Here is a 27311-nt window from a genome sequence, read left to right on the forward strand (position 1 = left end):
CCGCTCGTTCCATCCGTTGAGTGAGAGAGTTGTTAAAACCATTCCCCCACGCGTTCTTTGCCAGATGATGATTGAAATAATCGATTTAATTCTGAACACCGATCCGCCAGCTCCGGCAAGCGTGACGATGGATTCGGCAAATTTAGCGACCGTCCAAAGCCAGCTGAGCATCCCGTGTGACCCGATGACGATGATGGTCGGGATGATGACGAGTTTGCGGCTCACGGTTGAAAATTGCAATCCTGTCCGCGCTCGTACCCGTGGTTCCCTTGAGGGACTAGAGAAAATTGATATTTATGTTTCGCTATCCAGGGTCGAACGTTGTTTTCATCCTCTCCGCACCATGAGAAGATGTTCTGCGTTCTGAGTTTTGGGTGTTGAGTTTCGTTCGATTGAAATTTCCACCACACACACATACACGCTCCGGGATTTTGGGGCCGTTTTGATTGTTGGTGACCAATGATGATAACGATGATGATGATGTGTGGTGTGTATACCTGTCGGATGAGATCGATGAATTGGTCGCTGTACCGTGAATTCATTTCATAGTGGCCATTGCCGAGCCACGAGGATTCGCCGTGGAGCGATATATTAACCGATTGTGTACGCTGTCGCTCAAACGTACCGGGTGGAAAATGGACCCATCCGATGGCGGTTCCCTTGGCGACGCGATTTAGGAAAACACGCCTATCCTACCTTAAATTTCTTTTTTACGATCGCGAGCGTTTCGGGTTGCCATGTTTGTACTGAAGTGTGGGTATGTGTGTGTCGATGATCGATTTGATCAATAAATGTGGCTAAACCGTCCTGGCACACACGTGAAAAGGCAACCTGAGGGAGCAGCATGGTGGAATGGATTGCTTTGATGTTTCGTGATGCGTGATGCGGCGGCGATGATGCTGATGATGATCCCCTTTCACCATTATTCACACTCTCGACACTGGTTGGGATCGGGTTCCAGTGGGAACGAGAGTGAATATTTTCAAAGCATCGTAATGGCAGGATTTTACTTCTTTTTTTTCGTGTACGAGATGGTTTTTATTGAACAACAAAAAATGGTTTATGTAAAGTATGTAACTGAAAAAAACAGCATGCCTGTCAGTACCGGGCGGTTTAATTATCTCCACTCTTTATGTGAATAACATCAAGTGGTCGTAATGGGTCTTGAATGTATCTTTAATTGAACCGTTTTGAGCTTGTGATTGAACTTTGCTGGTTAGATTATTAATTGTATTTATGCTTAGCATTCGGGCGGCCTGGTGGTAAATGTGACTGCGATGCCGGTCTTCGCACGACAGGATCGCGGTTCAAGTCTCATCTGAGCCGTTTCCCAATGGTGAGGACTGGCTATGCGGTATCATCAAGTCAAGTAAGCCAGAAATGGCAGGCATGACCAAAGAGATCGTTAGGCCGAGAAAGAAGAAGTGTTTGGCACTCAATCTTGTGCGTATCAATCTCAACACACCACCTCAGTGCTTTTTATTACGAGTGTTTTAATAAGAAACCGTTTAAATAAGAACGTTTTGTAAATGGTTTAATAACTACAATTCCTACACATTTTCGTCGAACCACCATGATGCTGGTGTGACTCAAGATCTGTTTTCAGCTGCTGAAAATGTTCCTCGACGAGAATCGTCCCTTTCTCATCCTGGTCCAGGACCCATGGTTTTTCGGGTCCTCGTACTTCAATCCTTTGAAGTTTCTTTCAAATACAGCGTCAGACCCAAAGCATCTATCACTCACAAGTTATGGTTCTTATTGTATAAAGAACTCAGAGCTGAGCTGTAAGTCGTAGACCTCATACGAAGTCATGATTCTTCCAGATCTCCTCTAAGCCTCGTGCAGAACGGGTCGCTGACGGAGTTTCTTCTTGATCGTATCCGTCTGTGGCCAGGATGTTTGCCCAGTCAGATAGCTCCACTAGCATGAGGTTCAACTATTTTCCTGAACATTTTCGCCATTTTAAGTTGCTATCGGCAGTAACGACTTTGTCAGTAGGCTCACTTGGCTTCTCATATGATGGACGCAGGGATTTAAGGACTTCTATATAGATTGTTTCATACATTATAGATACTATAAATAGCAGCTAAGCAAAGTAAGTATAAGAATTCGACTTCTTTCTTTAGTATGTTATAGTAAGATCGGTAGAAATGGGAATATACTATAGACACTAAGTTACAATATTCAAGCCACAAAATACCGTGCGCCACTGACACCTCTTTCGCATAAACAAACATTCCAACAAACACAGCTCATAATTATAAACCACCTTTCTATTTTTTACTCTATCCAACTGTAAACGTATTGCCCTGTCTAAATAATCAAACGATTAAATAATGTATCCAGTCGCATCATCAGAAAAAAATCGCACCGTACAACATCATCAGAATAATTAATTTCGGATGCGTACAGATTTCTGCTTTAATCCACTTATTTGCACAACCAATCCCTTCCGAATGCTCCCACGTACCTCACGTAAAGCCAACACAGGGGGCTGAGGTGTACGAGCGGGCGCACCCGGAAATTTAATGAGCAATCAGCTGGTAATGCGGATCATTAAGTGCTAATGCGAAAATGATTCAGTTCGGTAACCCGGTAAAGACAAATTAACATCCGCTGGCCGGTGAGGTTTTAGAAGTGAGACAGTGGCCAGTACCCCGGATGCTGGGTGCGTATTACTCACAGCTCTAAAACAAGTGTTAATTTGTGTTTTACATCTGTTTGTGATAAAGCGGTGCGATAGGATCACTCGCCGATTCCGACTCGTATAATCCCGGAGCCCGGTGCACCTTTTTGCTTTAATTATTATTCAACCACAACGATGATGGTTAAAGTTGCCACCCAACAGTTATTACACCAAGTGACATGTCAATAACCTCCCGCTCCCCAAGGTGGAAAAGTTATCGACCGCAAATGTCTGTAAAACTTGTAAACCTCCTTGCTCATCGTTCGGACGTTCGGACGTACACTTAGCCAGCCCAATGCTTATCGACAGTGAGCGGATCGTACGAAATGGCAAAACTTTAAGTGCCCGCTGGTAAAAGGTGTCTCGCTTGACTATGAAGCTTTTCCTGGCCGGTGAAAGAATGAGCAACCCGTGTGTCCTCCGATTTGTGGCGTTCGTGTGACCATTATCGGTGTGAAGGATGAAAAACACCACGTGCTAATGTTGTCCTCTCAACAAAATGGCCTTCAACGAAGGCAGGTTAAAATAAAATCGATGACCTCACTCACTCAACAAGCACCGAATCTCGGTATCGCTTTAAACGAGGAAGGACTTTACCCGTCGCATAGTCACCGGTGGGCGAAGAAATTAAGGCCGGTTGGTGCCATCTGGGGGGGTTAAATAATTTAACGTGCTGCTGTTATTCAATTTGCACCAAACATTTTCCATCTTGTGTCCCACGCTGGGGACACACCCCCTTCCATCATCGTAATGATGGGCTAAGTTGGGAGGGAGCATCAGAAGGTGATGCTGGGGACACACATCTGAACAGCTTACTGCTTAAAGGTGACAGGGCAAACAAATGGTGACGAACAGGGCTCCAACAGGGCTCCAACAGGGGATGTATGTGTCATGTGTCAATAAGCAGAAAGCGACAGACATGGCTAGTGGGGTGTTTGATTTTCATTTTCATTTCATCGTTGATGGTGAAAGGTGATGGCGGTGGACTCACGGTTGTTGAATTGGATGATATTTGGCGAAAAAACACAAACAATCCCGGGGATGGGGGATGCCGGTTGGTGAGTTGGAGAGAATGGACGAAAATGAGGGGGTTCGGCAAAGGGGTTCAAATACCGTTCGCCTCATTTACTTCAGAAGGCTTACTGATGTATTTTTGCTTTGAAACCGCCTGAAGGTATGCAAAAGACTCGAACCATGTACAGACTCATTTCGAAGGTAATGTACTTGCGGAACATTACCGAGCGAGCCTCTCGATCAGGGACCCACACATTTTTCATTGCTAGGGACGTATTGTTTAAAAATAGATATTCCATATCCTATTATCCTGCCAACAAACCAAAAATACTGATCAAAATATTACACTTCGTACTTGGTTTTATTTCCAACATCGGTAAATTCATAATTTGTTTTCCTATTTTTGTATCGGTTGTAGCAACTACCGGATTAGGACAAAAATTCAATAAAAATCAACAAATTCTGCCAATAGTTAATAACCGAGATAGCGAACATATAGGGGCCTTGGCCGCCAAGGCGACAGCGGCGCCGGTCTTCACACGGCAGGACCGGGGTTCAAATCCTATCCAGACCGCCTCCCCGCACGCAGGGCTGAGTACTTGCTACTACGGGTAAACTCAAGACACAGAAAGCCAGAAATGGCAGGCCGAGACCTCTCGAGGTTGTAGTGCTAAGGAAGAAGAAGAAGAACACACTTTTTCCTACTTAATCTACTTCACTGAACCATCCATTACACCACCATTGCATTGAGTTAATTGTTGTGTAATGTTAATCCCCATCCCCATCAAACAACTCAACTCATACACGAATGAAAACAACATAACAGTTATAATGCGTTGGATGTGAAACTTCCCAGCAAGTTCTAGGAAGGATTGTTTCTAATTATTACAGTACAAGCTCGCTTGTGTGCACTACTTGTTTTGCATACTTGTAGTTCGACAGAAAGCACCGACTTTTTGTTATTGTTTTGTGCCTGCACTAAACGGTTGCGGATCGATCCCGGAATGCCTCCTCGCCCTAGGGATGGAATGAAAAAGGGGCTGATATTTCATGGAAATGGAAATATAGGATGGTGCACAGCAAGTGAAGTGCAACAGGTTGCCACTGGGGAGGTTGGCACAATCCTTCCAAGAAATAAGCTAACAAGCGTTAAAGATTTTCCCAGAACAGCAGCCGCTTGCTAATGATTAGGTCAGCTGAGGTCTACCGGTGTTACAAGTTTAAAAAAAGGCTTATCATTTTTCATCTCAAAAGCGGTGTGAAAAAGTAAAGGTGACCCGAGTGAAGCCAATTTTGCATAAAAAAGGCATCCACTCACTTACCCACAATGGGGATGGTGCATTGCAGATCACCACCACCATGTTCATCACACCGGGGATGCCTCACTGGATGCAGGGAGCAAATTTATAGTGGGAAGTTAGTTTTCCCTTCAACTCGTCGTTTGACGGATTTTAATCATTTAAGCAAACACTAGCCAGCAGCAGGGCGCGTCTGCACTGCGATCCGGGGGTGTTAGCGATAACATTATTCCTCGCGAAAGGGAAAACCTTCTAGCAAACACAAAACAACCAACAGCAAAAAAAAATGTCCGTTGTATCCGCTCGCTTGGGTCAGGTAAATTAACTTAAAGACAGAAAGGCAGCAAATGGAAGGGATAAAAAGAAGGAAGGATGTTCGGATGGATTTCCTCGAGTGATACAAGCGCCCGGGGGAAGGAAAAAAGAAGAAGGAAAACTGCTTTTGTTTCTACTGGCTGACCCCATTTCTTTCACCATTTCTGTGTCCGTGTTCGGGCAGCGAGCGGCGGCGAACTTGCCGAGGTAGCTAACTTTTCCACTAAGTAGTTGCATTAAGAATGGAAATGAGCTACCAACTTCAAGTGACGTTGTCACGTTGCCTTTTTTGTTTGGTTCATGTCGGTGCACTTTCCCGCCATTCTTCAGCTATTCGCCGCTTTTGATATGCAAATCTTGGATGAATCTTTCGATTGCTCGAGAAAAGAATGGATGCACCACAAACACACTGCAGATGCCCGGTGCAATGGCGCGTGGAAATGGGAATCTGTGCGCCCTTTTCTTTGGCTCATTTAATTTTTTATCCCTTTCCCCGTATTACCTGAGGGTTATGGACGGGCAGTGGTGCAATGTTTGTCCTGCCTTCCTCGAGGATGTGGCAGGTGATTGCTACTGGGGTGGTATGAAGAAATGCATCCAGAGTTTTCCTGCTATTGCACCGGTAGAGATCCCCAGAGGGCCTCCCACACGGCGAGAGCATTAGACCGGATGATGAAGCAAACAGAACGGACACAGTGGCCCACTCAGGTTGAGCACAATAAATAAATCGACGTCCGCTTTGCACTGCGAAAAGGTGAGAGATGTTGCCGCTTTGAAGCGAACGATCCTTTTGGCAGGAATGTTAAATGGTGTATGAAAAATGCTGACCGTGCACCGGGGAAAAGTTAGTGTACACTACTGGCAGGCAGATGATAGAAGAAGTGCAACAAAACTGTCAAACCCCTCCAGTTAGTGAATTGTTTTATGGCGAGTGTCCCACCGTTGGGCGCTCTATACCCTCACACACTGTAAATATGATGTAGTAGTAGACAAAATCGTTCAACCGGATGAAGTCGCCTACGATCGGTGGTTCAGCAAAACAAAAACGGGAGCTTCGAACGGATGTCCCGCAGTAACCGGGGAGACAGCCGGAAGCTGTCGTGTAACGACACCGTGTGCGCCTGGGCAGCATGGTGGTGGTGGTGGTTGTGGTAGGTAGGTAGCTAACGTTTAGCAGTTCGTTGAGCTGGAATTAAATTTAGCAAACACAAATCATTGCAAATGCAATTGTACAGCTTCACTGTTCGGGTTTCTGTGTGTGTGAGTGTGTTTTTGTGTGGCATTCAACGGTAACGCACCGTGAGGTTTCTTTAAAGGTGGTTTGGTTGGTTTATTGTGTGTCTTAAATTCAAATTGTGCAATAATTTTAAAAATGTTTGTTGTTATTTTAAAATGCTAAGCTAATGATGACATAAAAAACATTTGAGTAAATTCTAACAAAAAAGATGTCTTCGTTTATTACCGTGGTGGCCCGGTGGTTGATGCGACAGCGGTGCTGGTTTTCACATGGCAGGACTGGGGTTAAAGTCTCATCTGGGCCGCTCCTCTATAGTGAGGACTGACTATCCAACCATGCGGTTACAATAAGTGTAATAAGCCAGAAATGGCTGGCCTAAGCGGCCGTTAGGCCATGAAAGAAGAAGAAAGAGGTCATTGTTTATTACCAATGGTCCGCAATTCGAATATGTTGATTCTTCTTCTTCATCTTGGCTTAACATCGTTCCAAGTCACGCAGGCTATCTAATGGCTAACTAAACTTCTCAATACAATCGAATTGGATAGTCAGTTCTCATTACTAGGGGTCTGGATGAGTGTCTAAAATTGTGCTTCCTAAATTGTTGTATGATTAAAATAAATCCTCGGAACTTATAACCAACCTTTACTCTCGTGGTTTTCATAACTTTTGTTTTTTTTTTAGTTAATACGCAATGCTTACTCAGGAGTAATCACATCTTTGAAGCCGTCCATAACAAAATTTGCTACATTCGAGTCATCGAAGTCTTGCAAACCAACCAGTCGTATTTTTCTTCTTCTAAGGGCTCTACAACCTCAAAAGGTGTTGACTGACCAGCAATGACTTGCTTCTTCTGCAACTGAACCACGTCGGCCATATTTCATAACTCACTAGACGCGTTCCAGACTATGGAACTTAGAAAGATATTTGGTCTTCTGTATGTATCGAATTAGACTCACTAGGCTCTGGTGAGCTTATCATGTCGGGATAATGACACCGGATGACTTAACCAGTAAAGTCTTTAGTTCGTCCACATAAGCGGTGGAGCCAACATGTCCATATTGGGATGAAGTGAGAGCCTTAATGTATTCACCAGATCACGGATTGGCAAGCAAGCAAGAAAACTCCTTCTCCTTGGCACTAAAACATCGACCAGTCTCGACCTGCTATTTCTGGCTTTCTTTGTCTCAATTTACCCGTAGCAAAGTAGTCGGCCTATCGATTGGAAAGACAGGCGGTCTGGATGGGATTCGAACTTCGGTTCTGCGGTTCGCTGTCGGCTCGGCCACCGAACCGCCCTATCAACTTAATCTAGCTTTGGGTTAACATTTAGACTCAGCTTATAACTCTATAACTCAGATAAAATATAATACCAAAAAATTGTTGGTGAATTAGAATTAAACCGTGTATTGTCGTGTACAGCTGTCACGTTTCTGTAAACAATAATCCATCGTTCCATTTTACATTAGTATAAGCCATTTAGCCAATCAAAGCGTATGAAGACAATCGCCGGTATCTTTTTTTCCTTTCTACTACACCATTATTTACATGTTTGTGTTCATTTGCATCCCTTTATTACTCACATCAAGCATTTCCCCCGGTTTCCTCCCTGTACCATTTTGCGCTCTGGCGCTTTGTTACTACTGCTGGATTAAATCCGGCCCATTGTTACTTTGGCCCTTTGGTGTGTGTGTGTGTGTGTGTGTGTTGTGATGAGGATGCTTGTTTATCCATTGCAAATATTTGTCCGCTACCTTCCGTCTGTCATCAACAGTTGGAAAGCAGTCTGGAAGCTTTGCAAAACGGTACAGTTTACAGCGCGTATCTGCACGTTTACCGCAGCTTGATTTAGCAACCTTCCGTCGTGTTGGGTCTGTTCGCCACCAGCAAGGATGCAAATGGGGATAAATCCTGTGTGTGGTGTGCGATGGTGCGACAAACTGCTACAGTCCCTAGCCGGACAGATCAGAGCGAGCCGGTGCATCGTTCAAGGCCGAACCACCGAGACCACACGTGGAAGCGACTACATTTGTCGCTGCCGGAATGGTGGAATTGCGACCGCGGTGTAATGGAATGGAATTGGATGGGATTGATTGTAACAATGCGTTCGGTGCGTCGATGAGTTTACATGCGATTACATGCGGTGATGGCGACGACCGAACGAAGCTAATCCCTGTTAGGGTTTAAATAAGTTACAATATTGAATGGTGAAAGCTTTGGGAAAGCAAAAATTGCCTTATAGCTGGCTTCAAATCAACTGATAAAATTGCAATTTAAATGCACACGCATCAACACGACTTCGCTGTTGGTTTACACGGGGCAGCCTGTACACGATGTTGTAATACTGGTAAAACACCGCCTAAATTAAGGGCAAATAGCTTCCACAGTCGACGTTTGACTGCACGGAACCATGTGCCGCTCTACGGCCGAACCGATGCGCTTTGTTACATTCGCTTGTCGATGCATTGCACTGCACCACTTGACCGAGCAATTTTGCTGCATTCAATTGTTCAAACACAGACCAGGCAAACGCTTTACACTACGGGCAGGATAACTGAGTCCAGGTACCTTACTGCTAACCGGTTGTTTAGCCGGTCGTCGGGACAAAAAACGGGACACCGGTTTGGGAGGGGGGCGGGAAGTTGTGAAAATTGATTTGCGGAGACGTGAAAATAATTTATTAATACCGCTCGGTATGAGTTTAATTGAACAAGTTTCGAATTTCGTCTCGCACTCCCATCTTCCCGCAACCTTCGCATTCGATCGACAACTATTCAAATGTTTGTGGAATATTAATTGTACAAACACAACTCACCACAAGCAAACCAATCGTTACTATGGTTACACACGAGTCGATTCGAGCCGGGATCGTGCTGCTGCTGTTCGGCCGGGTGCGGTGCATGGATTGGCGGGAAATGCATAACAAAGCAACATTCTCCATTGGACACGGGGTTCATAATGGGTTTGCTCGTACTGCGTCGGTATTTAGCTGCATTTTGGCGTCGTTTATGAATTAATCGCTTTTCGATGGCGCATATTTTGAGCAACAATCGTCGTGGTGAAAGGTTTCCACATCTATTATCGTGGCCCTGCTGCTTGCTTGTTGTTGATTTGCCTCCCGTTGCTGTAAGAGAAATGCTAACTTAAAGCTAACGGGCTGCAGTTGTGCAACACAAGTGCTCCAACAGAATGTATGTGGTCATTTCGATCGAGTACTGGGACCAGTGTGTAATACAAAAATCGAATGAACTGAAAACATGAAAATGAGGTTAACATTTTTGGAATTAAATAACTAACATTTACACTAAAATTTGCTGCAAAATTTGAGCCGGATTTGAGATCCCACATCCTTCATCTGTGATCCCAGAACAATGCTCTCGTATCGTGGATTTCTGATATGGGGATCCTAAGATCCAGGCAGTTCCCGGGATTTCTGCTTTCGGAATATTCTGTTGAATTCCACCTTCGAATCACTGATTAATGATGTCTGATTTCTTTCATTTGGGATCTCAGAATCGCTGCTTTTGAATCCTGAGAACTCTATTTTTTCCACAAGATATCACGATTCCGGAATCCGATGGCGCGAATTCCAAATGTAGGGATTGTAGCTGAAAGAATAATGTTCCTGTGATCCCCGAGCAGAATCAGGGATCAAGTATTTATACTCAAATATTACGAAACCCGCGAGCAGAGATACCAATACCGCATCAGAAATCCTTCATGTGAGATCAGGAATCCCTTTATCATTGAGGTCCGCTGTTGGTATCATCAAGGATTCGAGATAGCCATTCAACTGCGAGCTCATCGTCATGCGTAACTTCGCTTCGTTCGTCAGCCTCATCTGTAGGTCATACCACAATTATACCACAATTAGTAATTGAATTGTTTCTCAGTCCTCTCGGAGGCACAAACCTTATTCACAATCTACGCAAAATCATCTCAAGCGATATCTCATGAACTTTCGCCGCTTCATAAAGTCGGGACGCGTCTTGATTGAGTAGATCGTCGCTCATGTGAGCGAATCCGAACTTCAAATGTTGCGCTGGTTACTTTAAACCCTTGGGCTGCGTGAGGACCTAATCCTGCTTTTAGTCATGCTGTGGCGCATGCACCTGCAACAGCTAGATCATCATTTGTGGCTGCTGCAACAAGTGTCTTTGCAGAATATTTAAGGGAGTCCTTCAAAATCTCTAGCAAAGCCTACCTTTGCCGCTAAGTCCACCTAGTGTTAGAGCCACCAAACATCGTTGAATGCGTAGAAAACAACCGAGATCGCTTTACGGATAAGAAGTACCAGAATCGCTCTTGATTTATGTATTGTTTGTGCTAATAGCAAAAAATAATGTTTAACCTTTAAACTGTGAAGCAAAAGCACCTCCCTCAATTCCATTTCGTACCGAAGAAGTGTACGATCCAGCACAGTGCCAGTACAGTGGGTTTAGTCGTTTCGAGTTTTAGAACTTACCCCCTCCAACCGGAACAGCGAAACCATCAGGACAAGCAATTAATTATTAAAAGATTACTTAAAACCCCATCGGGAAGCGGTGTCAGGAGTGTGCCGTAAAACATTCGCGTCACCGATCTCGTCGTCGTCCGCTTTTGCCAAATGCAGTCATCGAACGGGGGCGCTGCACCGATGGAGCAGATTGCGAATGTCACGATGGGGCGCAAAACCCGTCACGTGCAAACAATAAATGTTGACAAACATGAAAAACCACGCGGGATAGGGGCTGTGTACAACAGCAGCACTAGCACAAAAATCCTGATTCCATTTGACGTTTTCCGTTGCAACTCACCAGCGCACACATACACAGCGCGTGTTAGAGAGATACAGAATGCCAAGATGAAGAGCACTTGATTTGACGTTTCGACGGCAACTTTTGCCCTGGCCCGGCGGTGGGATTGGTGTGCGCCGCGACTGGCTGAGGTTTACTGCTGGCTGCCGCATCACCACTCGCGAAACTTTGCACTTTCATCTTTGCGGACGCCAACGGTGGGTGCGCGGTGCAAAGTTACACTGTGCATCGGTTCGCCGATACTATCTTTGCACCGTTGCAGCACGGCCAGGCACGCCATGATGCAGTTCATATGCATTTTGGTGTATTTTACTTTTCGTTCTACCCAAACTGGCTACCGTCGTTCGGCATCGCCGGCTCTTGAAGCGGGAGAACTTTAGCGCCGTTTGTTAGCCGTGCAGCCCCGATGCTAATGGAGACATGCTGCCAGTTGGTGGGAACGGTGGGAACGTTTTACTGCAGGGCTAACTTTCGCCATAAATGAAACCTCAGGGATCGTTTTCGTGTTTTTTTTTTTGTGTGGAGAGCTGCATGAATGAGGAGCGCCTTACACTTGATTGCAACAGAGTGTGTGGAAATGTAGTAGTAAAACACGTGCTCTTTAAGATTGTTATTTAATGTGCCGCAAGTGGTGTTTGATGAAGGCTTTCTTGTGTGGGTTGTTTTTTCTTTTTTTCGCGTGGGTTTAAAAGAGTTTTTCTATTATTTCGTAACTGGTATTCAATTAACATTACTATTTATTCGATTCGTATGTGAAGTATTGAAGCTTGTATTTTTTTCCTCTAATAATTGGTAACTGTAAGCTAACGTTAAGCGATCAAAAAGAACTTCAAATAAGAGAAAAAAATAAATGCATTTTTGGTTATGCTTCATTACATTCATTAGTAGTTGATGTACTAGGATGTGTAGGTGTTACATAATTATTTTTGCCATAGTTCATAGTTCATTCGGCTAGAAAACACCCATTATACTCATACACACTTTATACAGTCCTTAACACTACTATACGAACACCTGCAAAATTGCTACATATAACATGTAGCACCCCCTGCGGTAAATATTTTCCTCCATTATAGTAATGGCTTTAACAATCGTTTAAAAATACTAGTAGCTTAAGACAACTTTTATTACCGTAAATATATTTTTGAAGTAATTTACTAAACGTTTTTGGCTCCCTGTTGCCATACAGATATTCTAGAAAAGACACATTTTTTCATATTTTGATTTTTACTATTTTTGATATAGAATGTATTCATTCCATTTTTTTATGAAATAAGTCTTGTTTGATAACCTTTTAAACAGCGTATTTGTATTGAAGAAGCGACACGCATAAGTGGAGATAGAAATTTATAAGCGAAGCGAAAATGAAAAATATAGGACATACATAGCTTTACATGGGTCGAATAGAAAATCGAAAACTTAGTGTAAAAATAAGGCAGTCTGTTTTTGAGAAAGGTAAAATGTTACAAATTATTGGAAAAATGTAGCAAAAATAAACCCACTGCACAAGTCGGCTAGGAACACTTCTTGACAATGGCTATGGAGGAATTTTAATTTTAATGTTATGTGGAGCAATTTTGAAGGTGCCAAAATAAATTGTTATAATATGTGTCAAATTATACTTTTGTGTGTTTTTGTGATTCTGGTCTACTTACTAGTACTTCATGTTTAGTTAACTCTACTAGTTCTTCTTTTATTCTTAAAAAAATGTGTTTGTATAGTTGTATAAAGGACTGTATATTCTCTCTAGGTAAAATTTATGCGCTAAATAAAAGTTAGAAAATGTCCTAACGTCACCAAATGCCACCAAATGTCCATTGTCTGTTATATCATTTTTTTTTTTTTGGGTACAGATGAAACGTTACATTGTTGGCAATTGTTTCAGTCCGACAGATAACGACTATTCCTACAATATTGTATGACGCTTTAAAGGTAACAGTTTAGTGAGGAAAATCGAATATGGTGAGCCGATCGCTTGGCGGCTTAATCGTTGTAAAGTTTGATGAAGGGTTCAGGACACAATTCTTAATACTAAAGCATATCTTGGATAAGATGCTCAAATGTAAACTTAAACTCATGTCTGAGTAGAAGTAATCCACTTGCAAATCTGCTTACAGGCAATATCTCTTCGACGATCGATCAAACCGACACTCAGCTAATCTCAGCAATATTGTAAGACCGATACAATAATTTTGAACAAACCCCTAACGGAGGACCTTATTGAATGATTCTTAAACTAAGAAGAAGTATCAATTGATCCTCTGAATTATGAAAGAGCTGCCAAAAGTTCAACATTTATTTTACAAGAGAAGCGATTACATTTTTTTTGTGTAAGAAGATTCTTGGATGTCCAGTGTTCCAAAGGAAATCTAGTCATCACAAGGCCGGACTCGGTTTCGAATCCAATTTCCACCGTTCTCCGGTATGTAAGACTGATTTTTCAGATACGTTTAAAATCAAGTCAATGACAATACGGCGTCTTGCCGTAATACTGAAATTATAAATAATAAAAAAATCAAGTCAAAGAAACCATAAACAGCACGCCTCTCAAGGTTCGGGGCCAAGCAAGCTAAAGCAAAAGCCTCTTGGAAATTGATAACTTTGAATTACTTGATGCCTTGAAGATGTACTATAATTATTATTTACCTATTCAATTTGCAACGATTTTCTTCATCTCGGCATGTAGAAGACTATTCTTTAGTCGGTCTGTTGAAGCCAAATGCCCGAGCTTCCTTCACTCAGTAAACCACAAAACGATTTCACCCAAAGAATCAATCGTCCAACGACCCGAGGTTATCGCATTACAAGTGCCAAAGAATTGCCTCGCTTTCGAGTGCCGGAATCGGGATGTACGTCTCCACAAATTCCCCACAAACTACACTTTCCTATGGAGCAAAAACTTTTCCCACACTTCCAAGTTCAGCGTCAGTAAGAGCAGGAGGAGGAGCAGCTGAAGGTGTTATTCAGACAAGGGCCGCTGAGGTGGTAACTTGTTTGTGTGATTTTTTTTATTATTATTATTTCCCTTTTATCTCTACAATTTCATCTTTTGCACATTCAAAAACTTCCCCCAAACACCTCCGGACGGACAATGTCGTTTCAATTAACGATAATTAATTTTTCGCCCCATACTCATATAATCCAATTTCGTCTCGGCGTTCCCACTCAACTCATCCCCGATCCATCGGTGGAACTAAAAATGGTTCACAGTTTTTGAGCTTCGTCGCAAGTTTGTACGTCCTTTGACAGGCAAATAAATCCTTGCGGCTTCCATTATTTGTCATCGTTTCCCACTGAGCCTGCCCGGGTTACCGAGAGAGAGAGAGAGCGCGCCGGCGAGGATCCTACAATTATGCGCACGCTGCAAGTGTTCTCGCATTGTGTTGTGCTGCACTTGGTAGAGTGCTGTTAAATTTCCACGCTTTTCTCGAAAGCACAAAGAGCATTCGGTTCGTTGGAAGAAAATGGGGGAGGAAAGCCAGGGATATGGATTGGAAATTTATTATGAATAAAAATGCGTTCACAATCGTAACGCTTAAGCTCCCAGGCAGACAGCCAGCCAACCAGCCAGCCGTCCGGGATGGAAATGTGCCACATCCACTGTTTTGCGTTTTGTTTCCTTCCGATTTTTTGCGATTTTTGCTTCGCGTCGACGAATGCACAAAATTTGTGCAAAATCTTCATCCACTGCTCAACGATTGGCCCATGCCAAAGGCAATCTCTTTTTTTTGCGATTTTAATTACACTCCAACCAAATCCACTTGATGCTGCATTATGATGGTTGAATTTGTTTAAGCGCAATAATCTTTATAATAAAGAAGGGGCAATACAGTGATAGTGAGATAATGAGTGACTTTAATCATGGAGTGTAATTTATTACAAACTGTGTGTGTGTGTTAATAGAAAGCTTAGTAAGTAAGTTTAATTTATTCAATTCATAAAATATTGTTATCCGATATGTTGCTTCCCGTTTGCTTGAATATCAATTATTTTTAAGTAAAAAACAAAACATCTATAATTGTTGAACATTTTCAGTTAATTCAACTTCCATAAAACATTACATTCCAAGCCATGTCCACAACATCAAACTGTGCACAGCAAAAGCTCAAGCATACTTTAATGCTGAAAGCTTTCTGAAAAAGCTTTGTGAAACGCTTCACATTTTAAGCGTTTGCTTTGCATCGTATCTTCTCAGATTAAGCGTTTGGATATCGTTGGATCGTTTTTAATTGATCCGGTTTTTTTAATTTGTACTTTATTTACACAGAATTCACTGAAACTCTGATCAACTGACCTTTTACAGAAATCTGATAAAACCCAACCATCAGTAATATATTTTCACATCCTCTGTTTGCCGCTTCTGAGTGATTGCCGGAACGAAGGCTTTGATTTAGACGTCTTGTTTTGTGTAAAATTGTCTATATTAAATTATCCTGAAAATATTCTTCGTTAATTTTAACGAATGCGCAGAGCTCTGGTTTGAAGCTTAAACCCAAAATTGTCACCTATTGATTTTTTATTTACTACTTCCAGGTGTATGTTGGAAACTTTGTAGGGCTCCCAACGATCTGTCAGTTGGAAAGCAACACGAGAGACAAGAAAGATCGAAAAAAGGGAGGTCGCGCCGCGGATTCTTTCTCACCATTTGCAATTGGTAAAAATACAAGCACACGCACGCTGCTATGGAAAATAGTACATCTTTTATTTGAGGCAACATGTTCATCACACTGACACACTATTGCTGATTGCTTATATACACACCACACACGCACACTCTCCACACACTTTAAATGTTTAATACGGTATTACCTGTTTTGGAGTTTTACACATTTTTAGCACTACATTTTTAATCCTACTATACGATATTATTTAAACCTGTGGCAAACTACACTGACGCCACGTGCATTGCTTTTCCACGATAGGTTTCGCTGCATGTACAATAAATATTGCTGTTGACTATGCTCCAGTACAAATTCCTACCCAAGCTCTAAGCTAGCGATCGTTCCCGAGACGCACGGGCAATAAACACGTGCGATCAATCTGATGTATTTTAGGCCCAACGCGCGTGGTGCTCGTTACGGTTTCAGCTGGAACCTGTTAATACTAATGGATGAAGTGTCAGTCTAAATATATCTTCCTGGGCGTGTGTGTGTGGTGTGCGTTGTCGATCCATACGATCTCTGGAACCGATTGGTTCCGAACAGCCAGTCGGTGACATTAACGATGGTGGCCCATTGAGATGAAGATCTTCCGACATGGGGGTTTCAAAAGGAACAAATCTATGCCGGTTCCAAATTTAGACCAACATGGAGCACGCAACAACACAAACACCCAGTGCAGTGGAGAACGATCGATGCTCTTATGACAAGCATTTATGATTGAGCGTATCGGCCGTTGCCGATTCCTATTTTTAAACCATTTCCACTGCCGAGGGAACGAACGCTTGGAGATGAAAAAGCCCTAAATGATTCCCAGAAAACACACGCAGGCACGCACGCAACCGAATCTCACAACTATTTACAATCTTCTTGCACACCGAATGGTGAGCATTCTATCGCAATTAACTAGCTCCTACGTATAAGTGTAAATGACCAGGCTGAAGAATGCATAAACAACTAGCACAAAACAATGGTAAGCACGTGTCACACAGATTATACATACAGTTTAACTCTAATTCTGGCTGCTGTTTTGCACGCTTGTCCAACGATTTAAATCGACAGATTGCACCACTCTTTGTTTTCATCAAAAACCCTAACTGACCTGTAGTAGTTTGCAGAGCACCCAAAGACGCAGAATCCGGTGTCCTGTGTACCTCCGCCCTGCTGTTCCTATCGCCTAATGAGGTATGTGGGTCAGAGCGCGAACGAATAGAGAAGGGCACAGGTGCATCAGATAAATTAATACCGGTCATTTTGGTGAGAGTTTCCGCTCTCTCCCTATTTGTTAGCTTACTATAAACTACTATTACAGTACATATCAAAGACTAACACTATATATTTAAGCATATTCGTGTAAGTACGTTTAGCGTTATGTTCTTGGTTTTGACGACGATGTGATAAAGCTTGTTGGTGGTTGGTGGTAAGACCCTGGTTTCCCTACAAAAAAGGGAGGATGTGGCGGCCGGTGCCGGTTTCCTCCGACGATCAGATCACTAACCGATGGATGTGGTTGGTGTCGAACACAAAGTCACCACCATTGGTAGCACTTCGGTTTATCGATATGATGCTTCCGCTTCCGTTTTTGGCTTTGCGCGTTAGCTGACGCTTTGGCTAGTTGTGGGATGAAATCGGACAAAAGTTAGGATGCGTTTTGGGGGTGCGTTTTGGATGTGCAACACTTACCTGTCCATTTTTGTTAATCATCTTGCCCTGCTCGATCAGACGCTGTGGCACCAACCATAAGCTGTCGGTCATCGTTATGAGCACGTTGGTAAGATGGCAGCACTGGGCAGCCATACGCACCTGCGCTCCGATATCGTTCTTGTCCGGTGGATGCACAAATCTGTAAAGGATGGGAAGTTATAATGTAAAAAGCGACAAATTAAAGATGGCTGCCTGTGTGCTTACCTTGGAGGGAAGAACGAGGGCGCAATGATCGTTGCCACGTTCTGCTGGGACATTTTATTGAGGTCTTGCAGCTCCACTACTCGACGGAAGAAGTTGAGCAGTTCGCGAAGTGTGTTGCGATTTTCATGCGGTAGTAGCTGGCACAGCACCGCCAGCGCTTTATACTGGTCGTGTGGAGGTAGAACTAAGGGCGAATAATACGCAAAAAAAGGTGTGAAATTTAGGTGTAAACTTTCTCGTTTACTAAAATCTCAGGCCCGCAACTTACCGTTCGTTTGATAGAAGAGATGCACCAGATCGTTAGCCAGCAGTGGCTGCGGCAACTCCCTTAGCCAACGCTTCAACAGCGCGCTGAGATCATGCACACCCGCTTTCTTGATCAGAGGATCGATCTTTTCCGGCTTGCTGTAGAAATTGTGTTCGATCTCGTTGTACAGGGCTTCGGTCTGGGGATGGGAAGGAAGTCGATCAAATGCATTGTACTGTTCGATCTCTGTTAATCACCACACCTTCACAACGAAACCTTACCTTCTGCTTGTGGCCTGGTACGCGTAAAATGCCTTCCTCTCGCGCACCGCGCACTGCCAGCTCGGCCAGTATGGCCTGCAGCACTAGCGGCACCAAGGTCGTATCCTCACCGGTGACCTGCTGGTCACGGCGAACGAGTGCATTCAGCGACACACCAAACACGTTGCCTTCCTCCTTGCGCTTTCGCTTGAACGGTTTCCGCTTGTCCAGCGAAACGTGGTTCTTGTCGAAGAGGGAGGCCAACTCAAGCCACAGGAGCGGTTGCAGCCGCTTCTGTTCGCCTTCCGATATCTGGTCGATGTCGAGGCAGGGTTCGCGTGCCGTTTCCGGCCGCTGTTGCCACTGGTCCGCGGCGGACGGGGTCGTCTGCTTGATCATGCTCTCGAAGCTGACCGGTTCGTACGACGAGCGAAGCGGCGAGTTCTCCACCGAGCTGAGCAGACTGTTGCGTGGCGGCGAACTCGGCGGGCTCTGCTCCGAGGACGAGTTGCCGGAGTCATCGTTGTCCCGCCGGACCACGGCCGTACCGTTGTACAGGTTCGTGTGGCTCCGCGTGCCCGAAATGTGTTGACCAGCGTGGGGTCTACAAAAAAAAAAAAAACAAAAGCCAACCAAGCAATGTGTGTGTGTGGGTTAGCTTTGGAATAACTTGAGCTTCACGGGGCTTTGTTCTTACCCGATCGTACAGGATGGATCCGAACCGGATCGAATCCTTGGTATGTGTATCGTTCCCAGTCTTTGGAAGTTAAGCAATTCAATGCCCTCTGCAAGTGAGAATCGCATTATAAGCATGGTTGTGTTCTACAAAAATTGTTCTCATTCATCCTCCTACCATTATTAATCGGGATGTCGCAGCGGATGTGTGATCCGCGAAATAGTTCCGCCGAACCACGCAACGGTGCACTGGGCGTGCGTCGCAGATGCTGTTTGCCACGGATGGGCGTCGGTCGAACAACGCCATTACCATCGAACACGGACACAAAGCTCGGTATGTGAGGGTGATGATGATGGTGATGTCCGTTGCTCGTCGGCGTATTCCAGGCATCGTCACCGGGCAGCGAGTCGAGCGAGTCGGGCGTGGCGCTGCGTGACCGGGTGCCCGTGCTGGAAGAATCTTGATCCCGAAATACGTCCCGTATGTCCGGCTTCTTCGTCGATCGGTTGCGCGTGCGACCGCGTACCGTGCGGTTGAGCGCCTTCACGCGCTGCTTTACCGCTTCCGCGTGCATACTCGATAGACCAGAGATGACCGGAGCTAGTTCTGTCGCTGACAGCTCGCGACCCTGTCGTAAGGAAAGCGAAGGATATAGAATGCGTTAAGGGGGCGTAGACAATAAAGTTTATGGTTGCTCATAACTTGAATCGAAATCTTGTCACCAGCAAGGTAACTTGGACCATAATAAAGCCTATAATTGAGGTTTAACTTTTTGCGGGTGAGTGGGTTCCATACCCTTTTGTCTTGGATTCTTCAAAACTATCAAACACGATCAAACAGGTAGAATCCTCTAAGGGACTTTTACCATTCTTCGTTTTCTTCCTACGCAGCACAGCAGCTCCTTAATCACCTTTCTAAAGTATACCGTCATTGTTGGCAACGCTTCCATTCGTACCACCAGACGAAGGATTAAAATCGTACAAATCGTACTGACCAAAATCAATGGCTACTCGACCACATTGACACATCTGTCAATATTCTCAGAAACGAGCACAATCTCAGTGGCTACTATGATTCGCTGGGAAAGATCTATCGCACGTCATAACACCGTTGATCATTTTGTGCGTTGACCAACCGACAGGAAATTAAAAACTTGTCCATAGAAGCACCCAGTAAGTCCTGACCCTTTGAGGTGCTCCCCCCTCATTCCCAGTTTCCCTTGTTACGTCTATCGATAATGTAATCAATCAATCTCGTAATGTTGTGCGTCAGGGCTTTAGTGGTGGTGATGGAGCACAGATTGCATTTCGGAAGCACGCTCGACGGCTGGCGCTTTTGGAACAAGCATCAACGGGAGTAATTAAATATTATACGGACTACAATCCGCGCAAAAAGAACGACGCCGGCTGTCCCGACTGTAGCGGCATTGATTGATACGACGTCACGGTTGTGCGTCGCTTCCCATGAGAACGAGTTATGGATGAAGATCTTCGCTTCCTAGTATCGAGCTCTGATCGTTCGATCATTTTGAGCACGTACTCCGGGCTGGACAGTGAGGAGATTAATTAATAAAAAAGAGGAACAAAATCTTGAGAAGGCTTAAAGATCTCTCATAATTATGGTCGAATTCCATTACAAAAGCTAATAATAGAAGACCTTCGATGCTGCACCCGGACTTACCTCTTCGAATGCTTTGGTTAGCTGTGGAAAACCTGCCGAATTGAGCCATTCTGCTTCAAGTTCTCCATCTGGATGAAAGGGAAGAGAAGGAAAAGAGAGGAAATGGTGGTGAGAATGTTTACCAACGTTTGTTGGTAAAACGGTTTTGCCTCATCTTAATTACACCGCACGCTTGTGGTGGCCATGCCCTTTGTGACCTTGCCGGTTGCACCTGAAAGCACGCGGCACATAAGAACGTCTGAAGTTCAGTTTTCACCACTGCTGTGCCGGTACGACGACGACGTCCCCTGAACCGGCTCTGATGATCCCAGGCTCGGGGTTGGGGTGTTAATTTTCATACCTTTTCGTCCTCTCTCTCGGACCGGGCGAACTTTTGTAAAGAGTTCCCGTACGGCTGTAGTTTGTTTTCTTTATATGTTTTATTAACGTACCGAGATGCGTTTTCCCCTTATACATGCCGCTGAGCAAATAGTGCTAGTGCCGGCAGCAAGCAATTAGCCTCGGGCCACGGGCTCAACACATAGCCCACTCTGTTCGCAACTCGCGGATGTACGCGGAAGTTAGTCATTAGTCAACGGGATGGGATCAACCCCGTGCTCAATATTTGCCTCGCCGTGAAGCATGGGTCCACACATTGCTCCACGTATTAAAAACGTTCTTCCTGTTTACATATCGGTCTACATTGGCTGATGTTGTGAATGCGGGAACTGCACAAATTGAACAAAAAAGGAAAACCAATGTCTGGCACTAATGCGTTGGTGGTGGGCGAGACAGTGTCTTCGCGGTCGCTTTCTTGAAGGTGACCTGCAGAAGCTTCACTGGCCACTGGTCGAGAGTCCCCTTTTTTGGACCGTAGAATCACAAAGGTTAATCGTCCGTATAACCTCCACTACCTGCAACCATCGCCCACACTGGGCATGTCGCAGGGACATGTCTGTGAATGTCGCGATCCGGCCGCGACCACGGCCGAGTTCTAGGTTACTGAGGCAAAAGTGTTTTCCCTTTCGGCAAGAAAGCTTACCCCGTTGGTGTAAAAAGCGTAACGTGTTTGGAAGGGGCTTTCACGCGTATAAATGAGTAAAACATCAAAACCAAATGACCACCGGGGGAAACAAAACAACAAAATCACGGGGAAAACAAGCGACTGTTTAATGTTATGTAAGAAAATGTAACCGGCAAGGTTTATTTACATGAACCAGAGGAGGTTTAATAAAAAAAGGGTTTATGGTGTTCAACTAAGCACTGGCGCGGTTTTTGCAGACCACAATTAACACACTGCATCGCTCCCGGACTCTGTGGCGGATTTAGGTTTGGCTTACTGTTTGTTGGATGACACTCGTACCAAGCCGATAGGAGTCTACTGGGAACGGGGTCCCTGTCGACAGCAAAAACAAAACAGGCTAACTTTATGCAATGCCCAGTCCGTTTCGCTGCCCTACTTGTACGTTGCTGGGTGCAGTAAAAATTGTTCAAATATGATAAACTGCATGTCGTTACCGCACCGGGAATGATACAACGCTTAAGCAAACGGTTCCAATGTGTGTGTTTTTGATATGGGAAAAACGGCTGGCGATGGTGATGATTTAATAACGCATTGCGACACCGTTGTGGTGTGTGGTTGCGGTTTTTGTTTTTTAAATCGCTGGACGTTTACATACAATTTAATTTTTTGACCCAAAAACTAATGAGATGTTTTACAGATCAGATCTTTTTTATTTTAAATGATAAAAATTACAGGAAGTCCAGATGGAGATAAGTCGATTTATTTAAAAATATTTTACAAAGTAAATTAAACATTTGAGTAAATTTGAGTAAAAAGTAAATTTGTAACTTATGTAATGAGAGTAAAAGTAATTACTTAAAAAATGATAATTCAAAACTATTTCGAACCAAGTTTATTTTTTTTTTGACGCTTTTTCGCAACTCACCAATCATCATTTGAAATTCGATCCAATCAAGATCACGACCAATACAAACGAAACCGTTCCCCACACGCAAACCAACATTTTTCCATCACACTTGCGCCAGACGACCTGTTCGCACCACTAACCCATAAAATGGAAAGGTATAGTGCGAGCATAAATTAATAATTAATTAACAGGCGGCCGTAATGGGACTTTTTCCACGCTCTGCCACCGACCAAAACCAAAGCACCAAAATAGAAAAACAAATGGGAAAAATGCTCTCGCCACGATGTTGCTCCTCATCTACGTCCTCACACGCCGACGAATGAAGGTGGCGACTGTTTTATAAGGTTTTAAATTTGGTGCACTTAATTCGCTGCGTTCCGGCTTCACGAGGCTTCACGATTACAATAATGATTTCGCATCCAGCCGTATCCCCCCACCTGTACACCTGATTGTCGCATTTCCCTCCCGGTAAATGAGATTGGCTCGTTTTTTCCCATCTGACGCTTCACGCGTATATATGTTTTGCATTTGCTTTGTTTTGACTTGCATTGCCCCGCGAGCAATTCACCCATTTGCTTTGTAAAGATTCAATTTCATTTTATTTTAATATGCTAACCATCTGGGAACAGGGTTTGATAGTGAGCTGAATTGCTTCTTATAGTTCAACAAGAGCCTATCAACTCGCGTGTCATACGCTTAAACACTACAGTCCACAGTACAGCGCACATGGGAAAGCGCTTTGAGTGACGGTTTTGTTTTTCCAACTGCTTCCGGCAGTTTTCATTTGCCGGAAGATGGCATTTTTATCGTGTAAGATAGTGGCAGCAGACAGCAAATGGAGGTAAATAATGGTATGAAATTTGTGTTTCATTCGAAAATTCGCCCCTAATTGGGATATTAATAATGAGATCGTTATGCATTTTCCACGTTTTGCTTATTTTCACTCGGGACTCTTGTTTTTCCCGTCCATCGCGAAACGTTACCACAGCATCGGTTATCGGTGGGTTTTAAAAATGTTGTGTATGAACGCATACCTTTGACTATCAAATTATGTTATCATTTTGGCAATTTCTTCTGCAATCACTTTCTTTTTGGGGAATTAAATTTCACAAAAGGATGGAATTATGATTTACATGTTTGTTTAATTATGTATCCCATTTTTTGTATAGAATGCCTAATCAAGCCTAACACGAATCAGGCCAGCGAGACGAATAATGCCAATAATTAGGTTTAATAATTCTTTTACTCTGTTACAAGAACAGCTTTCTCACCAGATTTCTCTCCAATGGATAATGGCAACATGTTCCCTTTACCCAAAATCTCATCACACACACATGTGCGAAAAAATCACACCACCGGAACTCGTGGGAGCGAAACTGTACCGAAAAAAACCCCAAAAATTGAAGTTTCTGGTTTCCTCGAGTAACATCACGGCCTTCGGTTCATGATGAAACGAGTCAAATGACTTCCGAGTGAGGTAATTTCGATCCACAATTGAACGTTACCGGTTGCCCGGCCGGGACCACCCCGAGCACTTAACTTTGCTAACCATGAATTTGGAGAACCCTACGTGTTTGCGCCGTAGGGTTAGCTCATTGAATGCCCTCTCCCGAAATGCGAGAAATCAAACGGGAACGAGTAACTGCACTGTTCCGAAATTGAAGCTCACTTCCCGTCCTATATGGCGAACGCACGCGCTCACCTTCTTCAGCGATCAGCAAAGCCGGACAGGAAAAAAAACATCCACGGAACGAAAACATATGAGCTATAGAAGGGTATGCAACGATGGTGGTGGATGATGACGATGATTTGCATTCGGTAAGGTTCGGTCCGAAGCAACGGATTTTTTTTTTCGTTAGACCTTATTGGGCCACAGCGTGCCGTTGTTACTTTCTCGTACGTGGTGCCAATAACAATTGCATCGATCTTGATTTTGTGAAATCGATCCATCTCCCCCACCACCGGTCCACCGTGTGTGTGTGTGGCACCGTTGGCAATCTGTACGGGAAGCGAACACCTTTGCAAGTGCGCGCGCGAAATCGATCGAAGCAAAAATTACGAGCAGTGGGTTTATTTTATTTGCTTTTCTATCGTGCGTCGCACGAGTACGCACAAAATTCAAGGCCCTGCTGCTGCAATGCAATTAGGTGAGGCAGGTTGTGGCTCGAATGGTATGGCATTGAGTTTCGATTCGGAGAAACTGTTCAGTTTGAACGCTGTGCCGAAGTGGGTGATCGAATCGCCCATTCGTCACGCTCAATTAATTCCATTTGTGGGAGAGTGGGACAATTTTTAAGCTTAAAATAGTAACTGAGGTAACAAAGAATGGTACGATTTTAAAGAGGTGCTGTAGTTGCTGCTTCAAATTGCAAGGCGAAAATATGATAAAGGATGATCATCAAACAATACTTGAATTTAACTTCTAGATCTAGAGTGAAGCGTTCGTTTGTAAGAGAATGTCTAAAGAAATTATAAGTCCTTTAATCCTGTTTCCTGAGAAGTCGAAATTTAGGGGGGATGCAGGCCATCTTCTCTAAAATTCAAATATTTTTCCTGCAACAAGATGGAGCACCAAGCCATGGCAAATCGGTCCACAGAATGGCTGATGGAAAATCAGGAAGGTTTGGTCCAAGGATAGGGAATGTAACATTGCGGAGAGCTTAATTCATCGCCCCTAGATGCCCTCAGTATCCTATCACCAAAAAACTAATTTTCACTTTAATACAATAAACCAAAACCAACGAGTGCCACTGCTGGGAGTAAATCGCAATAGCCACAATCACCTCGACCTTAATTGTTTCGATTGCCGATGGGTATTTGCAAGGCCCCTTTGCATCACCACCACCTCACAGGGGCCATGTGGTGACATTTCGCATTGCATCGATCGTACGGATGAAATAAAACACTCAAGTACAATTCGTAATCAATTCGTAATTATGAAGCACAGCATGGTCCGGTCTGCACATTCCAGTGCCAGGGTGCGTTCATCAGCAAGTCAACAATTAGCTGATAAAATAAATAACTACAAAAAAAACATTGCCTCTAGCAGACTCGGCGTAAACCACTGCAGCAAGAGACGTCATCCGCGTGCTTCTTGTGGACTCCTCCTACAGCGCTAACCCGTGAACCCGTTCACCTCGAACTGAATTGTCTCGGAATTGTCGGTGGCATGGCGGACGACGTCGACCACGGGTCAGAAAACATACGCGAATGCGCTAATGATATGGGTCACCGCCAGGAGCATTTCAATTGAGTGAGAAAAGGCGGCAAAACTCTTTCGGGAACGTAGGGGGTTGTAGGGCACTGCAGTAAATCTGATAATGACAATACACGGCAATGATCTGTATTTCCCAAAGTGCAACAGGGGCAATTATTGGCGTTGCAGGGCGCCTTAGTACGCGGCTCGCCAGCAAAGATGATGACAACTACTTCATTATGGTGCCATTTAGACGCTCGATAATTACGAATGCCAATTCGGCAACAAAACAACGCTGCAGGACAGTTTAGTGTGGTACTCGATAGTTACGTTGTCCGTTTTGGACGCTTAACGACCGACATGGGACCGTCTTTAGGGTCAGGTCACCGAAGTTTGCTTTAGTTGCTTTATTAAAACTTCCATTTAAGGGGTAATAGCTGGTGTCATAAGTGCTGGTAATTATTGTTTTCTTGACATTATATTCCAAGGTTTTGATTGATTTTTTCCATAGTTTTTGTGTACAACAATTAGCATCACGAACACTGAGCCTTTACACTTTCTTATTTTTCAATTAAGCAACACCTTCTCGGTAGGTGGATAGGAAGTCCTCGTCACGATCGTGAAACTTCGTCGTCGGAATCAATCATCGAATGCAACAATGTAATGAGTTATGAGAATGCAAAACAATTCCCACCCGCCCATCCTCCAATTACCAATTTCCGATAATGGACGCCAGCCGCCAGTTTACAGCGAAACCCCGAAGTCAAAGTCGACTCATTAGCGCACGAGTGTGAGCGACGATTGGCATATTTATGCTTCGGCACGTAGCCCCGTATATTTTCTCCCAGTGGTGTAAACCACGCCGCGTTGGTCAGTGGGTTTGACGACTGGAAGACGGGGTGGGCGAGCGACTAACATATGTTTGTACGAAAAATATAACTCATTTCGTGGCTTGTTGCTTGATCTCCCCTTCGACCGTACGCTTATGCATACAATGTGGTACGCATGCGAAATGGCGACAGAATGCAACAGCCTTCTTCGAGACGGATACAAAACGGCGTGACAGTTTGCAGGCGCTGTTTCGCATGCATTGTGCTGTGCCATTAGGGGCTTGGCCCTGCAGCGGAGAACATTACACATTGAGATCTCCTAAACATGCCTTGGTGCTGGATGGATATACTGTGAAGAATAGCTGAACAGGACGCGGACTCAGGGAAGTGTTCGGTGCGTGACAAGCTGATGTGCTACTTGCTGTACTGTGTTTTCGCATTCCACGCGGGGATCGGGTTGCCGCCCGATCGTTGTTAGCGAGTGCAATTTAGCGGCACTGCAAATCGGCACGGATCGTATGAATACTTCCTCCGGTTGGAATGGGTGAAGTGCAAAACTATGCTTTATTTGAGTGTACATTAAGGGAGGAAATACGCCCCGTG

The 27311-nt window shown here is 44.2% G+C and overlaps 2 protein-coding genes across 17 annotated transcripts in view; one reads left to right on the forward strand and one right to left on the reverse strand.

The window, feature by feature from the left end:
* Positions 1-27311, forward strand: part of LOC118513579 (crossover junction endonuclease MUS81-like) — a 108045-nt gene that overhangs the window by 20458 nt on the left and 60276 nt on the right. The window lies entirely within an intron of this gene.
* Positions 16022-27311, reverse strand: part of LOC118513578 (rho GTPase-activating protein conundrum) — a 51472-nt gene continuing 40182 nt past the window's right edge. For 12 of the 13 annotated variants that reach the window (XM_036059528.1, XM_036059530.1, XM_036059532.1 and 9 more), the window contains 8 exons: positions 20773-20840; positions 19270-19720; positions 19114-19201; positions 18438-19020; positions 18178-18355; positions 17910-18093; positions 17685-17844; positions 16113-17612 (listed from right to left, as the gene is read on the reverse strand). In XM_036059528.1, coding sequence (XP_035915421.1) covers positions 17487-17612; positions 17685-17844; positions 17910-18093; positions 18178-18355; positions 18438-19020; positions 19114-19201; positions 19270-19720; positions 20773-20840 — 1838 coding nt within the window. In that variant the 3' untranslated portion in view covers positions 16113-17486. Of the gene's footprint in view, positions 17613-17684; positions 17845-17909; positions 18094-18177; positions 18356-18437; positions 19021-19113; positions 19202-19269; positions 19721-20772; positions 20841-27311 lie in introns of all 13 variants that reach the window. The other variant, XM_036059529.1, reaches the window with a different exon arrangement.

This window comes from Anopheles stephensi, chromosome 3, assembly GCF_013141755.1.
Source record: "Anopheles stephensi strain Indian chromosome 3, UCI_ANSTEP_V1.0, whole genome shotgun sequence".
Lineage (NCBI taxonomy): Eukaryota > Metazoa > Arthropoda > Insecta > Diptera > Culicidae > Anopheles > Anopheles stephensi.